Genomic DNA, 22316 nt, shown 5'->3' on the forward strand with positions numbered 1-22316 from the left:
CTGTTTCTGATTTGATAATATAAAATTTTCTTTTGCAGGCATCGCTGGTTTAGATATCATTGTACGAAACAGTCATGCCAACTACAATCAGAACCTCACTTGTATCCGAGGCAGTAAATCAAAACTCCAGAGTGAATTGAGACCAACCGACCAGTTTGAAAATATATGATAAAAAGTGACCTGGTATCTGCAGAAAGACGGTCAGCAGTATCAGTCCCACAGTAAAACCAGCATATTTACACAGTTTCTGCACAAACTCACTTACCCGGAATACCAATGATGGCCAGGATCATGTCACATATTTTGTTGACATTGCGAATAATTCCGTGCATTTTCGGACTGCATTACTCTGCCTCGAACAACCCGACTGAATTAAACTGAGTAAATGAAGCCAATTATCTATATTCTCTGGAAATCTCCAGAGGGACATTCAGATTGCAGCATTTTCAAAGATTTTGTGTATAGTTTGGGTAAACAAATTCTGGCAGCTATCCAGGTTAGAACACTGATGAGGTAGGATATGATGATACTGAATTGTTAAGTAATATAACTGGATAATTTATGTGAATCAATGATTTTTTTTTGTTGCAAAGGTATGCAGCATTTTATGAAATAATATGTGCAATACACTCCATTAAAGTCCATTTCAAATCATACAGAACAGAAAAGGCAAAGTGACTATCGTCCTGATCTCTCATTAGACAGAGGTCACTGGTGGTGGTGGTGGTTTAACCTGAAGATCACGACATCTCAGACAAAGGGAAAGGTTGAGAAGGAGAGTCCTTCTTGGTAAACTCAGCCAGGGTGCCATTTGAACTTCTGCTATTAGTATTACAAGCCAGCTGCCCTGCCAACTGAGCTAACCAATGGCTCATAGTGGTAAAAACAATGACTGCAGATGCTGGAAACCAGATTCTGGATCAATGGTGCTGGAAGAGCACAGCCGTTCAGGCAGCATCGAGGAGCTTCAGCAAAATCGACGTTTCGGGCAAAAGCCCTTCATCAGGAATAAAGGCAGAGAGCCTGAAGCATGGAGAGTTAAGCTAGAGGAGGGTGGGGGTGGGGAGAGAGTAGCATAGAGTACAATAGGTCAGTAGGGGAGGAGATAAAGGTGATAGGTCAGGGAAGAGGGGTGGAGTGGATAGGTGGAAAAGGAGCTGGGCAGGTCGGACAAGTCGAGTTGCAGGAGGTTAGAAGCTAGGATGAGGTGGGGGAAGGGGAAATGAGGAAACTGTTGAAGTCCACATTGATGCCCTGGGGTTGAAGTGTTCTGAGGCAGAAGATGAGGCGTTCTTCCTCCAGGCGTCTGGTGGTGAGGGAGCGGCGGTGGAGGAGCCCAGCACCTCCATATCCTCGGCAGAGTGGGAGGGGGAGTTGAAATGTTGAGCCACTGGGCGATTTGGTTGATTGATGCGGGTGTCTCTGAGATGTTCCCTAAAGCTCTCTGCTCGGAGGCGCCCAGTCTCCCCAATGTAGAGGAGACCGCATCGGGAGCAACGGATACAATAGATGATATTAGTGGATGTGCAGGTAAAACTTTGATGGATGTGGAAGGCTCCTTTAGGGCCTTGGATGGAGGTGAGGGAGGAGGTGTGGGCACAGGTTTTACAGTTCCTGCGGTGGCAGGGGAAAGTGCCAGGATGGGAAGGTGGGTCGTAGGGGGGCGTGGACCTGACCAGGTAGTCACGGAGGGAACGGTCTTTGCGGAAGGCGGAGAGGGTTGGGGAGGGAAATATATCCCTGGTGGTGGGGTCTGTTTGGAGGTGGCGGAAATGTCGGCGGATGATTTGGTTTATGCGAAGGTTGGTAGGGTGGAAGGTGAGCACCAGGGGTGTTCTGTCCTTGTTGCGGTTGGAGGGGTTGGGTCTGAGGGCGGAGGTGCGGGATGTGGATGAGATGCGTTGGAAGGCATCTTTAACCACGTGGGAAGGGAAATTGCGGTCTCTAAAGAAGGAGGCCATCTGGTGTGTTCTATGGTGGAACCGCTCCTCCTGGGAGCAGATACGGCGGAGGCGGAGGAATTGGGAATACGGGATGGCATTTTTGCAAGAGGTAGGGTGGGAAGAGGTGTAATCCAGGTAGCTGTGGGAGTCGGTGGGTTTGTAGAAAATGTCAGTGTCAAGTCGGTCGTCACTGATGGAGATGGAGAGGTCCAGGAAGGGGAGGGAGGTGTCAGAGATGGTCCAGGTAAATTTAAGGTCAGGGTGGAATGTGTTGGTGAAGTTGATGAATTGCTCAACCTCCTCGCGGGAGCACGAGGTGGCGCCAATGCAGTCATCAATGTAGCGGAGGAAGAGTGGGGAGTGGTGCCGGTGTAATTACGGAAGATCAACTGCTCTACGTAGCCAACAAAGAGAATGGCTCATAGTGTTCAGGGCTGTGCAGGTTAGCTGCATTAGATTGGGGTAAACGTAGAGTAGTAGGGTAGGGGAATGGGTCTGGGTGGGTTACTCTTCAGAGGCTCAGTGTGGACTTGTTGGGCCAGAGGGCCTGTTTCCACATTGTAGGGATTCCGGAAAAAAAAGACAATTGTGATTGTTAGCCCTTATTTCAAGGAGGTTGGAATATAAGAGTAGGGAGGTCTTCCTGTAATTGGAAAAGGTGCTGGTGAGACTACATCTGGAGTAGTGTTAATAGTTTCAGTCCCTTTATTTAAGGAAAGGCATCATTCCATTGCAGGCAGTTCAGTGAAGATTCGCTCGGAGGGTCCCGAGAATGGATGGATTGTCTTATGAACAAACATTAAACAGTTTGGGACTGTACTCACTGGGATTCAGAAGAATGAGCCGTGATCTCATTGAAACATAGGCTTTGACAGGGAAAATGCAGGGAGGATGTTTCCTCTCATGGGAGGCTTGGCCAGTTCACCGAACCTGCACATCTTTGGATGTGGGAGGAAACTGGAGCATCCTGAAGAAACCCACACAGAACACAAGGAGAATATGCAAACTCCACACAAACAGTATCCAGAACAGTTTGTTGATGGCGTGTGGAGGTGGCAGAAATGGGGCTTATGCAGTGTAGAGATCCTAACTCACATCTGGTTTTCTTCCATTGACCAGTCCCTTCCCACTTACATCTATAATTTCTCTGATACTTTACGTCAGTTTCAGAATTTTCAGTTTGCAGGCTCTAGCCACCTCCCCTTTACCATGGACAAGCAATCCTTTCCCCATCAGGGTGGTCTCAGGGCTCTCTGCTTCTTCCTGGAAAAATAGCCTGATGGGCCCTACCCACCACCACCCTCCTCCACCTGGCTGAGCTTATCCTCACCTGAACAGCTTCTCTTAATGGCACTCACCTTCTTCAGGTCAGAGAGGTGGCCGTGGATACCCACATAGAGCCCAATTATGTTGTCTCTTTGTGGGGTATGTGGACAAGGGAAGAAAAGCAGAACTGAGTTAGGTCTCTCTACACTCCATAAGCCCCATTTCTGCCACCTCCAAATGTCATCAGCAAATATGTCCTCCCATCTCCTCCCCTCCCGTGTCAGCCTTCTGCAAGGACCATTCTCTCTGGGAGACTCTGGTGCACTCCTCCTTCATTCTGCAACCCCAGAAGGTGGAATATCTGCCCATTTACTTCCTCCATCATCAATATCTCAGCGGCTAAACACACCTTCTAGATGAAGTCATGCTTAATCTATACTTCACTCAATTTAGTTTACTGCAATCCCTGCTCAAAATGTGGTCTCTACTAAACTGGGGAAACAAAGCATAGACTGGGTGACTGCTTTGCAGAACATCCATGTTGTGTGTGCAAAAAAATGTCCCTGAGCTTCCAGTTGCTTGAAACTTCAGCATCCCATCTTGCTCTCTGGCCTACATCACTGTGTCAGGCTTGCTGCATTGTTCCAGAACAGTGCCTCATTTTCTATTTGAGAGCTCTAGAGCCTTCTAGACTCGTTGAGTTCAACAATTTTAGAACTTGAAAAACCTTCTCCCATTCCTTGCCCCAACCCCAAGCCTTGTCCTTGCCTGGTCTGCTATTACATACCAACCCATTATTAGCCATTAATTTATCCCCCTATTAGCTATTTGATTTCCCAGGCTGCTCCACTTCTCCATCTGCCCAACTGTTTATCTCTCTCTCTGGGCTCCATCTCCATTTTACTCCTTCCCTCCCCCACCCCCAACCAACTCTATCTTCTGCATGAAGAAAAAAGCTTTCCTCGTGACTAGCAGCTCTGTGGAAGAGTCACTGGACCCAAAATGTTAAATCTTGATTTCTCTCCACAGCCACTGCCAACTTGCTCAAGTCTTCCAGTAAATTCTGTTTTTGTTGGTGATATTAAATTAGATTACTTACAGGGTAGAAACGGGCCCGTCGGCCCAACAAGTCCACACCGACCCACCCGGACCCATTCCCCCCCCACTTCACCTAACACTACAGGCAATTTAACATGGCCAATTCACCTAACCTGCACATTTTTGGACTGTGGGAGGAAACCAGAGCAAACCCACACAGACATAGGGAGAATGTGCAAACTTCACACAGACAGTCGCCTGAGGCAGGAATTGAACCTGGGTCTCTGGCGCTGTGAGGCAACAGTGCTAACCACTGTACCACCCAGACTTGCTAAAGTCTTCCAGCAAATTCTGTTTTTGTTGGTGATATGTTGTGATTTGCTTAATTAAATGCTGATTGGAAGCTGCTGCTGTTCCAGACCAATCATGTGATGCTGAGTGACCGAGGGGCATCGCGATTTGCTGAAACACTGGGGTTTCCCAAAGTCCCAACGGAGGCTTTGATTACAGAACGTTTAGGGGATTGATGGCAGCGAAACCTCCAAGCAGCTTCCACCCCAGTGGATTCGCAAATGGAAGTGTATTTAATTCTATCTTATTTTGTTCATTAAACTATACATTGTACAGAATCGTGTACAATGATTTTTATTGACCTCAGTATCATTATGGTTATGGGGTTTTAGTGAGGGCTCATTTAATACAATTAGCATTTCTTACAATATGGTACTTGTTTGAATCAAGTTGCCTGTTACCTTCCCTGTTTTACTATGGTGTTAGATGTGGGGGCTGGAGTTGAGCATGATTTTCTGAATTCCCATATCTGCAGAATCTAAGCCAAAATGTAGAAAGAAGCACGAGCCTGGGTTATGGCCAGAGGTACTTTTACACTTGGATGTTATTCATTCACCCTGCATTTGCCTAAAATAGTCAAATTCGCAATAGTGTTTATCACATTGTACACAGATCCTCAGAACACGGTCACCGGGCATGTGATATCAGAGTTAATCACTTATACTTGTGTTAACCAGCAGTTTCCTTCTGCTATGTTAAAGTTTTAGGTGAAAGTGAGGACTGCAGATGCTGGAGATCAGAGTCAAGATTAGAGTGGTGCTGGAAAAGCACAGCAAGTCAGGCAGCATCCGAAGAGCAGGAAAATCGATGTTTCGGGTAAGAGCCCTTCATCAGGAATGAGGCTGGGAGCCTCCGGGGTGGAGAGATAAATGGGAGGGTTGTGGGGATGGGGAGAAGGTAGCTAAGTGTACAATAGGTCAGAGAGGAGGGTGGAGTGGATAGGCAGAAAGGAAGATTGGCAGGTGGGAGAGGTCATGAGGAAGGTGCTGAGCTGGAAGTCTGGAACTGGGGTAAGGTGGGGGAGGGGAAATGAGGAAATGGTGAAGCCCAAATTGACGCCCGGGGATTGAAGTGTTCCAAGACGGAAGATGAGGTATTCTTCCTCCAGGCGTTGGGGGGTGAGGGAGTGGCGGTAGAGGAGGCCCAGGACCTGCATGACCTTGTCAGAGTGGGAGAGGAAGTTCAATTTCTGCCGTCACTCATAAAAGACTTTATCTTTGTGACTAAGGCTGTGCAGAAACATGAGCATAACTTCAGTACACCATGCACTAACTTCATGTCCTGAAGTTTGACTATTTGCGAACAATATTATGTCATTATTGGAGCATTAACACTTGCTTCAGTTCAAGTGGACAAGTAGAGGTCATTTTAACCTCGTTGCTGTGATTAATTGGTTAAAGTAGTTTAATACTGAAGGGCTGTGCACTGATACTTTATTTCTGATTTCCTATTTCTTAAGTTTCATTTTTAGCTAACATAGTGACCATTTGCTATTGCATTAGATAGTTTTGGGAATGTAGCCTGTGCCACCTCCACTGGAGGCCTAACCAACACCTTGGTTGGCAGGATTGGTGATAGCCCCTGCATAGCTAAGCAATTCCTGTTGTTGCTTGCATGGTATTCCTCACTTCTCTGCTTTTGCACATTCTATCCATGCAGTCACAGAGCAAGAGAAACCAACTTCCATTCACTGAGGGTGGAGCAAATAGGACGTTGGAGGGCTTGAGGGAGACTGGGGGGAGATGTGGAGGTCAAGGAACTATAGGAAGCAGGGGAAATGGAAGGATTGGTGAATGGGGGGAGAATAGGGAACGGGGCTGAATTCTGCCTGGGGAAAAGGTAAATGGAGATGGAGAAGAGGGACACTTGGAGGGAAGTCCCATGTGGAACCAAACCACCTTTTATCAACTATCATTCCACCATCAAATACATCCACTGTCCATTCATCTTGCTGTCAGTGGAGTCTGTTTCTTTTTATATAAATAGTTTCTATCAAATCTTCCCTTCACCTACTCAGCTGTAAGAAGAATATTCCTAGCTTCTCTTGGTTCCAACTATTCTTGCTATCATCCTTTATCCTCAATACCATTTCAGTGAATCCCCTTTTTGTGCGTTGCCATTCGTTCTATATTATGTTGCCCAGTGTTGAGCAGAGTTCTCTGACTGGGATTTAACTAATGATTTTTTAAAATCGGGAGAAAATCTTTTGCTTTATTGTAATTGTAGGGGGTAGTGTAATTTTTAAACGTTTAGCTGCATTTTAGTCTATTCTACCTTATAGTAAACACAAGCAGACACTCAACTGTTGCTGGACCTCCCCCTGTTTTTAATGAATGAAACAATTGTAACAGTCTTCCTCGATAGTTGAGAGACCGCCCTTAACCACAGTTATACAACATCATCCATATAAGGAAAGAACAGGGATCTCGAACACTGATTGGCCAAGTGAATAACAAAATAATCGCAGGCACCAGAACCCAAATAAGGAAACCAGTGGGGAACCCTAGCACTCATTGGTCAAGACAGCAGTAAGAGACCCAGCCCACATATACATGTATATAATGCGTGGAGATTACTATGCTCGTATGTGTACCCACGGGAACAACACCCGACTTTGCAAATTTGAATGAAAAAGTTTTGGACAGACTCCTCCGTGTCTTTGTTCCTGGGAAGGGAAATAAAAGTGCCGGAGATGGGGCCGGACAGCCGCTTATCTTGCACAACTGGGGGCTCCTCAGGGATGAAATAATTATTGCCGGGGGGGGGGGGGGGAAGAGTCTCTTCGGCTCACGGATCAAGCCTGATCACAACAAAGACATGTCTAGTACATATTTATACTTCTCATTGATCAGCTTGGTCCGTCGGCCGTCGGCCAAGAGAGGATGTGACCCGGCTCATTTAAAAATAATTTTGAATCCTGGAAAAAGGAACACACGGACGAGTGCTGGGACGACCGGTTAGTGACTATACACGGGGGGTACACACATTTAAAAAGGCCAGACAACTCCATGCACGGATCAAGGTTCGAGAGTTTCTTTTGTTCTTCCTTGTTGGCCGCGTGGTTTTGACGGTCATCTGTGAAAATGTTTTAGGCGTTTAAGACCAGGACCGAAGATAGACCATGGGAAATCAGACTTCTAGATTTACTAAGGAGAAGTCAGGGAAGACTGCAAATGGGAAAGAAATACCCCCCGATAGTCCACTAGGTCGGAAGTTAAGTCTATGGATGGACAGTAGTAGAACGAAGGACTTAAAGAAAGAGACCATGATAAAATATTGTTGTTTTATATGGACCAAAGAACCAATCCGCGCCCCCTCGGTAGTTTGGCCCGAGTATGGGTCTGATGAAGACTGGGTGTGTCAAATCCTAAATGTATATGTTAACAGAAAACAACCGTTTGACCCAGAAGAGAGCAAATGCTCCACCTGGTTGGCGGGCGACGGCGAGAGTCCCACGCGTCTCTATCCTCTGATTCCCCAAACAGACCCGAGGAAGCCCCAGAAATCTTGGGACATCCTCACCGACGGTTTGCCACTGTCTGCCCCGCCCCCGTATATACCACCCGCGCACGACCAGGCGTCCAGCGCAGACCTCCCTCCTGCGATGGATAAATCCAATTCCCAGCAGGCTATGACCAGTGAGGCAGGGACTGCTGGGGGGGGGGCACAGGAGGGGACGCAGAACCCACCCCAGGCACTAGGAAATCAGTCCGACTCGAGATGCGGAGAGACCGAGAAGAGGGATTGAGAGCTGGGAGGAGTGACAATATTGAACAGCTGAACCCCTTACGAGAGGCGCCATTTGGGAACGAACGGACCGGGTTCGTAGTACAACCTTTAAATTCTGGGGATATCCGGCAACTCCGTAATGAACTACCCCGTCTACTGGACGACCCCGTCAGTGTGGGAATACAACTGGACCAATTTCTGGGGCCCAGTATATACACATGGGCTGAACTGCAGGCCATGATGAGAATACTATTTAATTACGATGAAATTGTTATGATCCGGAATAGTGCAATGGCCATTTGGGATAGGGAGCATCAGGACGACCCTCAGCGTGGAGAGCAGAAGTAACCCTTAGAGGACCCCCGGTGGGATCATTTCGACGCGGGGGGACGGGCCAATATGACAGATCTCAGAAGCCTTATAATCAGGGGGATCCAAACCTGCGTGCCCAAACAGCGGAATTTAGCGAAAGCATTCGAAGTTGGACAGAAAAAGGATGAATCCCCGAGTGAGTTTTTAGACCGTTTGCGGGAGTCCATGCGAAAGTATTCAGATTTGGACCCCGATGGGGAAATAGGCAAGGGCATGCTTAAGGTGCACTTTGTGACTAAGTCATGGCCTGACATTCAGAAGAAATTACAGAAAGTGGAGGATTGGGCTGAAAAGGATGTTGCAGAATTATTATGGGAAGCACAGAAGGTGTACTTTCAGAGGGATGTAATAAGGGAGAAACATAAGACAAAAATGATGGTGGCAGCCGTACGGGAAGCTTGTAAGTCCACCGGAATGGGGGAGGGAGGTTATGGGGTGGAAAGAGGAATGTCGAAGAAAAGTTGGAGAGGGAGAGAAGCGAGTCAGGGCAGAAGTGAGAGAGGAGGATCTTATGGAATTGAGCGGCCTCAGGAGGCCGGATGTTACATTGCGGGAAACTTCAAAAGGGATTGTCCTGAGTTTAAAAGGGAAAGAGAAGGGATGTATGAAATGGAGCGTGAACAAATGGATTAGGGAAGTCAGGGGAGGATCGAAACATGGACCTACCAAGAAGCCCTGGTAAATTTACGGGTGGGCCCATTTAGACAAGATGTTACCTTCTTAGTTGACACAGGAGCCGACAGATCCTCAATTCCCGAAAACATTAAACATTTCAGGAGTTAAGGGTGGGGTTTTTAAGTGCGAAAATATTCGAACCACAACCCTTGCGGCTGGAGGAGGAGGAGCTCCAGGTGGAACTCCTTCACCTCCCCCATCTTCCCTATGGGTTGTTGGGACGGGATTTGATAGTCCGTTTCAGATTACAAATAGAAGTGGGAGAAGAGGATGAATTAGCCGTTACCATGTCATACCTTAGTGAGTCCCGATTGACAGAGATAGACTCTAGGGTTTGGGTCGCCAAAGGGAACCGGGGAGGACTCGCAATTCGACCTGTGGAGGTAAACTTAAAGCCCCAGAGCCCCGACGTCAGAGTGCGCCAATACCCCATCTCTTGGGAAGGGAGGCGGGGCCTGAAGACAGTTATGGAAGACCCAGTAAAAGATGGATTGTTAGAGCCCTGTATGTCACGATACAATTCCCCCATCCTGCCGGTCCGGAAGTCGGACAGGAGCTACCGAATGGTCCAAGACCCAAGGGAAGTAAATAAAATTGTCCAAGTACGGCACCCTGTGGTACCGAACCCATACACTCTTCTGGGGCGAATACCCCCGGACCACGGCTGGTTTAGTGTTATAGACTTAAAGGATGCCTTCTGTGCGTGTCCCCTGGACAAGGACAGTAGGGATCTTTTTGCTTTCGAATGGGAGGATCCTGATACTGGCAGAAAACAGCAGTACAGGTGGACCGTGCTCCCCCAAGGATTCACTGAGTCCCTGACTCTGTTCGGGCAGATTCTGGAACAATTATTGGAGGGACTAACCTTGTCCCCGGCCCTTAAGCTTATATAATACGTGGATGATCTCCTTTTATCCGGACCCGCGGAGGAGGACGTCCTACTTGGGACTAATGCCCTGTTAAATTACCTAGCTGAGAAGGGGTTAACAGTGAGTCAGAAGAAGCTCCAATATGTCGAGAAAGAGGTTAAGTACCTGGGACACTTGATAAGCCAGGGACAGAAACGAATAAGTCCGGAACGATTGCTGGCAATAATCGAACTAGGCCTCCCAATGACCAAGAGAAAATGAGGTCTGCAGATGCTGGAGATCAGAGATGGAAATGTGTTGCCGGAGAAGCGCAGCAGGTCAGGCAGCATCTAGGGAACAGGAGAATCGACGTTTCGGGCATTAGCCCTTCTTCAGGAATGAGGACAGTTTGTCCAGCAGGCTAAGATAAAAGATAGGGAGGAGGGACTTGGGGGAGGGGCGTCGGAAATGTGATAGTTGGAAAAAGGTCAAGGTGAGGGTGATAGGACAGATTGGGGTGGGGGCGGAGAGGTCGGGAAAAAGATTGCAGGTTAGGGAGGCGGTGCTGAATTTGATGGATTTGACTGAGACAGGCTGGGGGGAGGGGAAATGAAGAAACTGGTGAAATCCGAGTTCATCCCTTGTGGTTGGAGGGTTCCTAGCCGGAAGATGAGGCGTTCTTCCTCCAACCGTCGTTTCGCTGTGGTCTGACGATGGAGGAGTCCAAAGACCTGCATATCCTTGGTGGAGTGGGAGGGGGAATTGAAATGTTAAGCTACAGGGTGATTGGGTTGGTTGGTCCGGGTGTCCCAGAGGTGTTCTCTGAAACGCTCCGCAAGTAGCCGGCCTGTCTCCCCAATATAGAGGAGGCCACATCGGGTACAGAGGATGCAATAGATGATGTGTGTGGAGGTACAGGTGAATCTGTGGCGGATATGGAAGTTTCCTTTGGGGCCTTGGAGGGAGGTGAGAGGGGAGGTGTGGGCGCAAGTCTTGCACCTCCTGCGGTTGCAGGGGAAGGTGCCGGGAGTGGAGGTTGGGTTGGTGGGGGGTGTGGATCTGACGAGGGAGTCACGGAAGGAGTGATCTTTACGGAATGCTGATAGGGGAGGGGAGGGAAATATATCCTTGGTGGTGGGGTCCGTTTGGAGGTGGCGGAAATGACGGCGGATGATGCGCTGTACATGGAGGTTAGTGGGGTGGTCGGTGAGGACCAGTGGGGTTCTGTCCTGGTGGCGGTTGGAGGGGCGGGGCTCAAGGGCGGAGGATCGGGAAGTGGAAGAGATGCGGTGGAGGGCATCGTCGATCACGTCGGGGGGGAAATTGCAGTCCTTGAAGAAGGAGGCCATCTGGGATGTGCGTTTTTGGAACTGGTCCTCCTGGGAGCAGATGCGGCAGAGTCGAAGGAATTGGGAATATGGGATGGCATTTTTACAGGGGGCAGGGTGGGAGGAGGTGTAGTCTAGGTAGCTGTGGGAGTCGGTCGGTTTGTAGTAGATGTCCGTGTTGATTCGGTCGCCTGAGATGGAAATAGAAAGGTCGAGGAAGGGGAGGGAGGAATCTGAGACTGTCCAGGTGAATTTGAGGTTGGCGTGGAAGGTGTTGGTGAAGTGGATGAACTGTTCCACCTCCTCGTGGGAGCACGAGGCGGCGCCGATACAGTCATCGATGTAGCGGAGGAAAAGGTGGGGGGTGGGGCCAGTGTAGTTGCGGAAGATGGATTGTTCCACATATCCTACGAAGAGGCAGACATAGCTGGGCCAAGACCAGCTCCCAACGACCAAGAGGGAGTTGCGGAAGTTCTTGGGACTCTTAGGCTATTGTCGGTTATGGATAGATGACTATGCCCCCTTTACTAAAGACTTGTACCTAAAACTCATTGAGGAGGCACCCAACAGAATAAAATGGGAGGAGGAGGAGAAAAAGTTAATTGGAATCCTAAAAGAAAAATTGATGACCACACCTGTTTTAAGCTTGCCGGATTTTAGTAAGACATTTCATCTCTTTGTGAACTCCAGAAAGGGAGCCGCTTTTGGAGTATTGGGGGGGGGGGGGGGGGCTTTCCTGTCAAAAATTCTGGATCCAGTCTCCCGAGGGTGGCCGGAGTGTGTCCAAGCGGTGGCAGCCACGGCAAAGCTGGTAGAGGAAAGCAGGAAGTTGACTTTCGGGGCCCCCTTGACAGTCACTACTCCCCACCAGGTTAGAACTATCCTGAATCAGAAGGCTGGGAGGTGGCTGACTGACTCAAGAATTCTGAAATATGAAGCCATATTGTTAGACCGAGAAGACCTCCGAATAGAAGTCGGGGGCTGCCAGAACCCGGCGGACTTTCTTTGGAAAGGGGAAGGGGAGGAGGAACTGGAACACTGCTGTTCAGACATAAAAGAGTACCAGAGTAAAGTGAGGGAAGATCTGAGGGATACCCCCTTACATGCAGGAAGGCGGTGGTACATTGACGGGTCCGCTCGAGTCATAGATGGGAAGAGACACAATGGTTAAATAGTCATTAGTGAGACTGGTTGGGAATTAGTGGAAAGTGGACGGCTACCGAATGCCTGGTCCACACAAATGTGCTAAGTGTATGCCTTGCACCGGGCTCTGAGGAATTTAAAGGGAATAGCCGGGACAATCTACACTGACTCTAAGTATGCCATTTGGGGTAGTACACACCTTTGGGAAGATCTGGAAGGAAAGGCGAATGATAAATAATAGAGGAAAGGAGTTGGTGCATGAGAAACTAATAGCCATGATCTTGGAGGATTTGTTGCTGCCACAAGAGATTGCTGTAGTACATGTGAAAGGGCACCAGAAAGACGATAAAATAGAGACCCTGGGGAATCAATTGGCAGAAGAACAGGCAAAATTGGCCAGGATGAGGAAGGAAGTAATAAACTGCCTGGTAAGGATTCCCCAGATATCCGAAATTACCGAAGTGCCCACGTTTACTGACAAAGAAGAAACTCTTCTTGCATCTCTGGGGGGTACAAAGGATAGGGAAGGGAAGTGGACCTTACCCGATGGCCGCCAGCTACTAAATCAACCGTTGACGCGGGACATTATTGCCCGTCTACACCAAGGGGGTCACTGGGGCGCCCAGGCACTGTGTGATGTCTTCCTGCGCCGATATGCTCACCCTGGTCTGTACACGGTAGCCAAGCAGGTCACAGGAGATTGCATAACATGTCGAAAGATTAACAAAAGAGGGCTGCGGCAGCATGCAAGACAAGGAGGTAGGAGTCCGGCCTATAGGCCGTTTGAGTATGTCCAGGTAGATTACACTGAGCTCTCCCCCATAGGTCGCTTGAAGTATCTATTAGTAATAGTAGATCACCTGACAGGATGGGTGGAAGCTTTCCCCACTGCCATGGCAATGGCAACTCAGGTTAGCAAAATTCTACTCGAACAAATCATCCCACGATTTGGGCTGCCCCGCGCTATTGACTCTGACCAGGGGAGCCACTTCACCTTGACCGTCCTCCAGAATGTAGTGCAAGCAATGGGGATTGACTGGCATTTGCACACCCCCTGGCATCCCCCCTCCTCGGGCAAGGTCGAAAGAATGAACCAGACCATCAAAAAGCAGCTAACCAAACTCACTAGTGAAATCGGCCTGCCTTGGACCAAGTGCCTACCCCTTGCCCTATTGCAAATTCGCACCCAGCCAAGGCGGGATTTGGCCGTCTCCCCTTTCGAAATGCTGTTTGGCCTCCCGTTCCATGGGCCGAAGGGGGAACCTCCTGTATTCGAGTCTCGGGATATGTTTGTGCAAAAATATGTGGTGGCTCTGGGGTCTGCTCTATCTCGTTTGCGCCAACAGGGACTTTTGGCACAGACGCAGCCCCTCGAGTTTGCGGTGCACACCGTCAAGCCGGGTCAGTGGGTCCTGATTAAAAGCTGGAAGCAACGTACCCTCGAACCAACTTGGGACGGTCCCTTCCTGGTACTTTTGATGACCGAAACGGCTGTCCGTACGGCCGAAAAGGGCTGGACACATTACGCTCGAGTCAAGGGACCAGTGCCACAACCGACGGAGGACGAACGAACGTCTCTGACAAAGGCATCTAAGGAACAGAGACCCCGAGAACAAACTAATCGGACTTTGGCGAGTCTAAAGGAACTGTGCCCTCTGGCTACAGGTGTCGCGACAAAATGCGGTCAATCGTATTGTTAACTTGCTATGCCATTATCCTTGGGCTGGGTCATAGTGTGCGTGTTACCCAATTTGGCCTCCGGAAAAAACAAGCAGAGGACCGTCAGTGGTTCTCCATCTCAGTGCTTGCCAACAAGCCAACACAGACATTTAGCTTAGACCTACGTGGGTTGGTGCCCTGTAGGACCAAAAGTGAACTGAATCAAACTAAGCGGAACCTAGAGAGAGAAAGGGGATTCCAGGGTCAGACATTAGTATTACAATTGCATGGTAGGGAAGGCATAAATATGCCTCCAGCCCCCAGGGTCCAGCTATGGTGTCAGTTGTCTGTGATCCCATCACCCCTGGACGGGATTGTGGGCAGAATCAATGCAATCCGCTCTATCTGACCATAAAGAACTTGGGAAACAATGGGGCGAGCCTTAATGGAACAATACTGGGTATTAGGGTTGGGAGCCAGGCAGGACAGGAGGGGTTGCAGCTGTGCTGCATGTATATCACGGTCATTGAAGCTGAGTCTGGGGGCTCATCCGCCACCGATGAGCAGGAAAAGATTAGAATAATTGAGGTGACGGATTTGGAAAAGACCTTTGAAATAGAAACGGGATATGGGGAGGCAAATGCCTGGATGGAATGGGTCAAATATATTGTGAGGAGCATGAAAAAGAGTGATTGCTACGCATGCACGAGTGCCCACCCTAACCCTCAGGTGGTCCCATTCCTGCTGGGATGGGAGAAACACCCATGAGCCTTGGACTGCATGATAAGGCTGTACCAGGACCGAGAGGCCTGGAACGATTTCACTTGTCGATCCTTGAGTTTGAAGTTTCCCCCCGTCAGGTCAGAGGGGGCGCCCCGCCCGCCATCATTCTCAGGGGTAACGGGTACGCATCAGGCCTGCGTCTCTCGGATGGGACTACAGTGGGACAACGATGTGGGGACATTTGACAAGTGCAGCGGATCAATTCGGCTGGTCAATGAAACTACCGGGGGCGGGAATTACTCCCACATTCATGTGGCTAGGTCAGACCTCTGGTGGTACTGTGGTGGGAGAGTTCTGCGACCGACCCTGCCCCAAAAATGGACGAGCACTTGTGCAATCGTTCAATTGGCCATACCATTCACCCTGGCATTCGAAAAACAAGAGCAACCCCGTTCCAGTGGAAGAACTGAGAGCTTTGGAGACCTCTTTCGATGATAACATATTTAGATGCCATAGGGGTCCCCAGGGGTGTTCCTGACGAATACAAGGCTAGGAACCAGATAGCGGCGGGTTTTGAGTCGTCACTGTTCTGGTGGGTGACCATCAATAAGAACGTGGATTGGATTAATTATATTTAATACAATCAGCAGAGGTTCATTAATTGTACCTGGGATGCAGTGAAAGGAATAGCAGAACAACTGGGCGCCACTAGTAGGATGGCGTGGGAAAATAGGTTGGCCTTAGACATGATGTTGGCAGAGAAGGGGGTGTTTGTGTCATGATAGGCACTCAGTGCTGCACTTTCATCCACAACAACACAGCCCCTGATGGGTCCATCACCCGCGCCCTGGATGGACTCACCACATTGGTGGACGAACTGGCCGAAAACTCGGGCAGACTCTGGCCTCACGGACTGGTTGGAAGCTTGGTTCGGTAAATGGACGGGAGTGGTCGTTTCCTTTCTTGTCTCATGTATAGTGGTGGCAGAGGGGCGCCCCCTCTGACCTGACGGGGGGAAACTTCAAACTCAAGGATTCCCTGTTATTCCCTGCGTTATTCCCTGCGTCCGGGGATTAACTCAACGACTGATCGAAACCGCCCTTACTAAGAGGGATGTTCCCTATGGGCAGGTTGAAGGAATGAATCTCGAGATGGAACAAAGTGAATCCCTCTTGGGCGGGGGTAGTATTAGAGACGGGCAGTTTGATGAACAAGCTCGGGAGTTATTAAACGCCCTGGAGAAGAAACTTACGGTTTAAAAATTACAGGCCGTAAGAAAAGACATGGGGGATTTGTAGTGTAATTTTTAAACGGTTAGCAGCATTTTAGTCTTTTCTACCTTATAGTAAACACAAGCAGACACTCGAAACTGTTGCCGGACCTCCCCCATGTTTTTAATGAATGAAACAATTGTAACAGCTTTCCTCGATAGTTGAGAGGCCGCCCTTAACCACAGTTGTACAACATCATCCATATAAGGAAAGAAAGGGGAGCTCGAACACTGATTGGCCAAGTGAATAACAAAATAATCGCAGGCACCAGAACCCAAATAAGGAAAACGGTGGGGAACCCTAGCACTCATTGGTCAAGACAGCAGTAGGAGACCCAGCCCACATATACGTGTATATAATGCGTGGAGATTACTATGCTTGTGTGTGTACCAACGGGAACAACACCCGACTTTGCAAAGTTGAATGAAAAAGTTTTGGACAGACCCCTCTGTATCTTTGTTCCTGGGAAGGGAAATAAAAGTGCCGGAGATGGGGCCGGACAGCCGCTTATCTCGCACATAATCTTTGCATCTATTTGCTCCTTCATAATGTCAGAGATGAGAATATTTACTGATGACCGTACAATGTTCAGCACCATGTGCAGCTCCTGTCCTTACTGTATCCTGGAGCCACTTGTCAAGCTGTTGCTTCCAATTCTGGAATCTCCATCATTGAAAAAGAAAGTTGACAGGTGCATTCACATTCGTGTCCTACCTTAATTTGGAACTAGATTGGTATTCCTGCATTGTCACTGAATCAAAGTCATGGAAGTCCCTGCCTAACATCAGTATAGATGCATCTTCACCGGATAGACCAGTTGTTCAAGTCGGCAACTCACCAGCACTGTCTCAATGGAAGTGAATGACAAGCCTTGCTAGTGTTGGCCCTGTTGCTAAACTGTAAGTTAAAAACAAGATTGCTGGAAAATCATGTATCCATAACCTCTCAAGACAAATGGAGCTCCATTTCAGGTGCATTGTTTGTAGATATGTTCTATGTTCAAAGTTATTGCACAGCTCTGGAGCAGGTGGGATTTGATTCCAGGCCTCCTTGACAAGACACACGGATTTTACCATAAGAGACCTTCAAATTATGGATTTATGAGGTGCAATTTTGGATTGATTTATCAATCAATTTTGGATTGATTAGACACTCGGTCTCTAGATGTGCTATTTAGTTCCTGTAGAGGGAAGTAAACGTTTTGCCTTGGGAGCAGAGCATGATAATTGGAGCTGTTCTGGGAACGTCCTTAAAACAGGTAAACATCTTACAACTCCGACAACTTTTCATAAGACACAACAGGTTTCAAAAATAAATTGGTTGGTCAGCTTGTCTGAAACATCCTACAAAAGCAATAAAAATCATACTAAATATGAAACCTTTCAGGCATGAGCCCTTCTTCAGGAATGGACACACTTTCAGCTCTGATCTCAAGCATCTTTCTCCGAGATGATGTAAAAATGTCCTGTACTAAAATCTTTTTAAATTGATTAATGGTTTTGCTGCTTATAGTTTAGAATTTTCCAGACACATCAATGTCAGCAGCGCTTCCACTGACTGCCTGATTTTACAATATCATCTCAAAGGTCTCTTCTGTTTTGAGCAACTGACTATGCAGTGATTGGGAGAAAAAAAAAATGATGTTTTGCAATGTCCTTCCTGAGTGACTTCTGGATTCTCACCAGAAGGGAAATTCATTTTGAGTATATTCCGTCTTCATTTAGATCTCCATCTAACCTGCATCTTTATGTCCAAGGCCTTTCCAAATGCTTGTTTCTTTTCAAAAACCTTTGAGCAAAGAGAGTTTTAACTACTTCAAGTTAAAGTAACAGTGGTGCAATATAGTTCGTATTTTGAAATACTTCCATTGGAAGCTTTGACGAAAGAAAGAGTAACAGGGATTTTAATGCTTGGCTTTTTTTTAAAACTGAAGACAATTCTTTGAGATATCTAATCTAAAAATAAAGTGACAAAGTTGATTGATGAGGGAAGGGCTGTAGATGTCATACTCATGGACTTCAGTAAGGCATTTGATAAGGTTCCCCAAGACAGGCTGATAGAGAAAGTGAAGTTTCTGGGGCTCCAGGGTGTATTAGCTAGATGGATGCAGATCTGGCTGGGCAACAGGAGACAGAGTAGCAGTGAAGGGAGTTTCTCAAAATGGAGAACTGTGACCAGTGGTGTTCCATAGGGATCCGTGTTGAGACCACTGTTGTTTGTTATTTACATCAATGATCTGGAGTGATGTACAGGTGGTCTGATTTGCAGATGACACGGAGATTGGTGGGTTAGCAGATGATGAAGGGGACTGTCAGAGAATGCAGCAGAACATAAATAGATTGGAGATTTGGGCAGAGAAATGGCAGATGTAGTTCAATCCGGGCAAATGTGAGATGATGCATTTTGGAAGATCCAATTCGAGAGCGAACTACACGGTAAATGGAAATGCCCTTGGGAAAATTGACGTACAGAATGTTCAGGCCCTGAAGGTGGCAATGCAGGTCGACCAAGTGATCAAGAAGGCATACGGATTGCTTTTCTTCATCGGACGGTGTTGAAGAAAATCTCAGATGCAGACCTTGAATTGACCAATCTTATTACATCTCATAATATGTCATGGGTAGCAGCCAGTCCATAAAACAAATGGATCACGACTGTGTCGAAAAGCTCCAGTTCAGTAGGGATTCATAAATGGCCCAACGACAATTTGCTTAACTAGACTCAGTACTAAAAATTAGCCACGAGATGGCTGACTTACACTTGCATGCAGCAGAGTTGAGACCTTGCCAAGAGTGGGTATTAATGGTGCATTGTTCTCAGGACTTGGGTCAATACTCTGTATTCACATGCTCATTAGCGACAGTCTCCAGATAAGGCAGTTCATGAGTCATGCGAGAAAGCATACTATCTCATAGGTAAGGCAAGTCTATTTCTAGAGCAAATTATACAATGATGGAAGAGAAAGTTAAAAATCAGACAACACCAGGTTATAGTCGAACAGGTTTATTTGGAAGCTCTAGCTTTTGGAGTGCTGCACCTTCATCAGGTGGTTGTGGAGTATCAGATTATAAGATACAGGTCTTTTTCAATATATCATTTCAGTTACATCACACTGTAAACTTTTGCTATAAATTCTATGTCTTTCGATTTTATATTCCACGACCATCGAAAGCACTGCAAAGGCTACTGCTTCTAAATAAACATGTCGGACTATAACCTGGTGTGTGATTTTTTTTTAAACTTTGAACCAAATGCAATATTCTACATATGGCCTAGCCAATGTCATATGCAGCTGCAAAATGACATCCTGACTCTTGGACTCAATGTCCTGACCAAGACTGGAAGTATGACACACACCTTCTTAACACCCTATCTACATGTGTGGCCACTTTCAGGGAGCTACAAACTTGAACCCTAATATCCCGCTGTACATCGATATGTTCAGGGTTCTGTCCTTAACTGTATACTTTTCCTTAACATTTGATCTCCTAAAGAGTAGCACCTCACACTTAGACAGATTAAATGCCATCTGCCACTTCTCCGCCCATTTCTGCAACTGATCTATATGCTGCTGCATCCTTTCACAACCTTCTACAATATCCACAACTCTACTGATCTTTGCATCATCTACAAACTTACTAACCCATCCATCTACAACTCCATCCAAGTCATTTATATCTGTTACAAAGGCAGAGGTCCCAGTATGATTCCCTGCGGAACACCACTAGTCACCATTCTCCAGCCAGAAAAACACCCTTCCACAACTACTCTATGCCTTCTATGGGCAAACCAATTCTGAATCCATGCGGCCAAGTTACTGTGGATCCCATGCATTATACTCTTCTGGATGAGCCTACCATGAGGGACCTTGTCAAAAGCCTTACTAAAATCCATGGAGACAATATCCATCTGCTGTACCCTCATCGATCACCTCCTCAAAAAATTCAACCAAGTAAATTCGACACAACCTGCCCTACACAAAGCCATGCTTAAATCCGATCCTGGAGAATTCTGTCAATAGCTTCCCAACGAATGATGAAAGACTCACCAGTTTATAACTTCCTGGATTATCTCTAATTGCAGTCTTGAACAGAGGAAAAACATTAGCTGCTTGCCAGTCCTCCGGTATCTCTCCAGTGGCTAGTGAAGATACAAATGTATTGGTCAAGGTCCCGGTAATCTCCACTCTTGCCTTACTGAAAAACTTGGTGGAGATAGCATCAAGCCCTTGCGACTTAGCAACTTTAATGCTCTTCAAAAAACCCAATACCACTTCTTTCTTGATCTCAAAATGCCCTTGCATATTAGCATGCTCCACACTAATCTCACTATCCTCTAAATCCTTCTTCTGGGTCAATACTGACACAAAGTACTCATTTAGGATTTTGCAAGCCTCCAAGCACAAGTTCCTCCTTTATTCTCAAATGGTTCTACCTTCTCCCTCATTATCCTCTTGTTTTTATTTTTTAATGTATGCCTAGAATGCCTTGGAATTCTCTTTAAACCTATTTGTCAATTTCATGGTCCCTTCTTGCTCTACTAATTCCCTGCTTGAATTCTTTCCTGCTTTCTTTATAATCTTTACAGTCCTTGTCCAATTTTAGCTTCCTAAACCTTCCATTTGCTTTTTTTTTTCTTTTTGAATAAATTCACAACCTCCCTCTTTGTCCAAGATTCCCTTACCTTGCTATCCTTATCCTTTCTCCTTACTGGAACATGCCAGTCCCAATATTGACCCGTTGGGAACTCCACTCCAAATCTTCCTCCAGCCAGAAAAATATCCACTGACCACTGACTCTCTCTTTCCTATCACTCAGTTAATGTTGTATCCATGTTGCCGTACCTCTTGTGCCATGACTTATAATCTGCACAATTTGTTGTATGCTATCTTCTGGAAATCCATGTTAATCACATTAGTAACATTGCCCTCATTGACCCTTTCTGTTAAGTCATCAGAAAACTTCAGCAAGATAGTTTTACACAATTCCCCTTGACATTTTTTAACCAACCCACCTTTATCCATGTGATTATCAGTTTTATCCCAATAGTTGTTTCCTGAAGCTCTCCCAACAACAGTGTTAAACTGACAAGGCTGTCAATTCCAGGATTAATTTACAAGTCTTCACAGAACAAGGTCATAATGTTGATAACCCTCCAGTCTCCTGACACCTCCTCTCAGTCCAGAGGAGACTGTGATGTTGTGGCCAGTGCCCCTCTCACTTCAGAATCCTTGGATGGATCTCATCCTGATCTGGTGTCCTGTTAACCCCGAGCGCCAACGTCATTTGGACAGGTAACTGGATAGAAAAACTTTCCTCCTCAGTGTATCCACACATTAACAGTTTAATGATTAGTATCATACCTGTTTTCTCACCTTCATTTGAAAGACTTAAAAATAAACTCTTATTTCTCTCCAGCGCGAGGCCCCAGTCCGCGAGCTCGCGCAGAGTCGGTTAAACGGCCGCGCCTCGAGACCCCGCGTGAGCCCTCAGGGCGGACCTTTACTCTCATCCAGCTCTGATTGATCAGACCATCTGTCAATCTCGTGCTTATAGCCAATAGAAGTGCGGTCCCGCGTTGGGAACGTCATCTGGAAGTGGATGTGGATGAAAAGAGAAATCGCTGGAGAAACTCGGCAGGTTTGGCAGCTTCTGTGGAGTTAAAACAAAGGTAACGTTTCAGATTCAGTGACCCTTCATCACTCAAAGTAGCTCGGAAAAAAAGTGCAGTTAGTGGCTCTCACTCCTGCAATAGGTGGAGATGGAGCCCAGAAAGAGAGAGAAGAGACGCAGATAAAGGGGATGGATAATTGTGAGGCAGGGAGAAATAAAAGCTGATACAGGGGAAAATGTAGGAGCAGATTACTGCAGATACTGGAATCTATTGAAACCAAGTCACATTCTTGATGAAAGGCTTATTTCCGAAATGTAGATGGCACATCATTTCTGTGTTTTGGGGTTTCGTTTGAGG

At 47.1% G+C, this 22316-nt stretch overlaps 1 protein-coding gene across 1 annotated transcript in view; it reads left to right on the forward strand.

The window, feature by feature from the left end:
- The window catches only part of LOC148136112 (NACHT, LRR and PYD domains-containing protein 3-like), a 43384-nt gene extending 21513 nt beyond the window's left edge, over nucleotides 1-21871 (forward strand). Inside the window, exons 5-7 of the mRNA XM_087983939.1 lie at nucleotides 39-113; nucleotides 20430-20521; nucleotides 21764-21871. Coding sequence (XP_087840065.1) covers nucleotides 39-113; nucleotides 20430-20521; nucleotides 21764-21871 — 275 coding nt within the window. The remainder of the gene's footprint in view (nucleotides 1-38; nucleotides 114-20429; nucleotides 20522-21763) is intronic.
- Nucleotides 21872-22316: the final 445 nt, after the last annotated feature.

Source organism: Chiloscyllium plagiosum, unplaced genomic scaffold, assembly GCF_037043375.1.
Source record: "Chiloscyllium plagiosum isolate Xiang-an unplaced genomic scaffold, Cpla_swu_hap1 HiC_scaffold_47, whole genome shotgun sequence".
Taxonomy (NCBI): Eukaryota; Metazoa; Chordata; class Chondrichthyes; order Orectolobiformes; family Hemiscylliidae; genus Chiloscyllium; species Chiloscyllium plagiosum.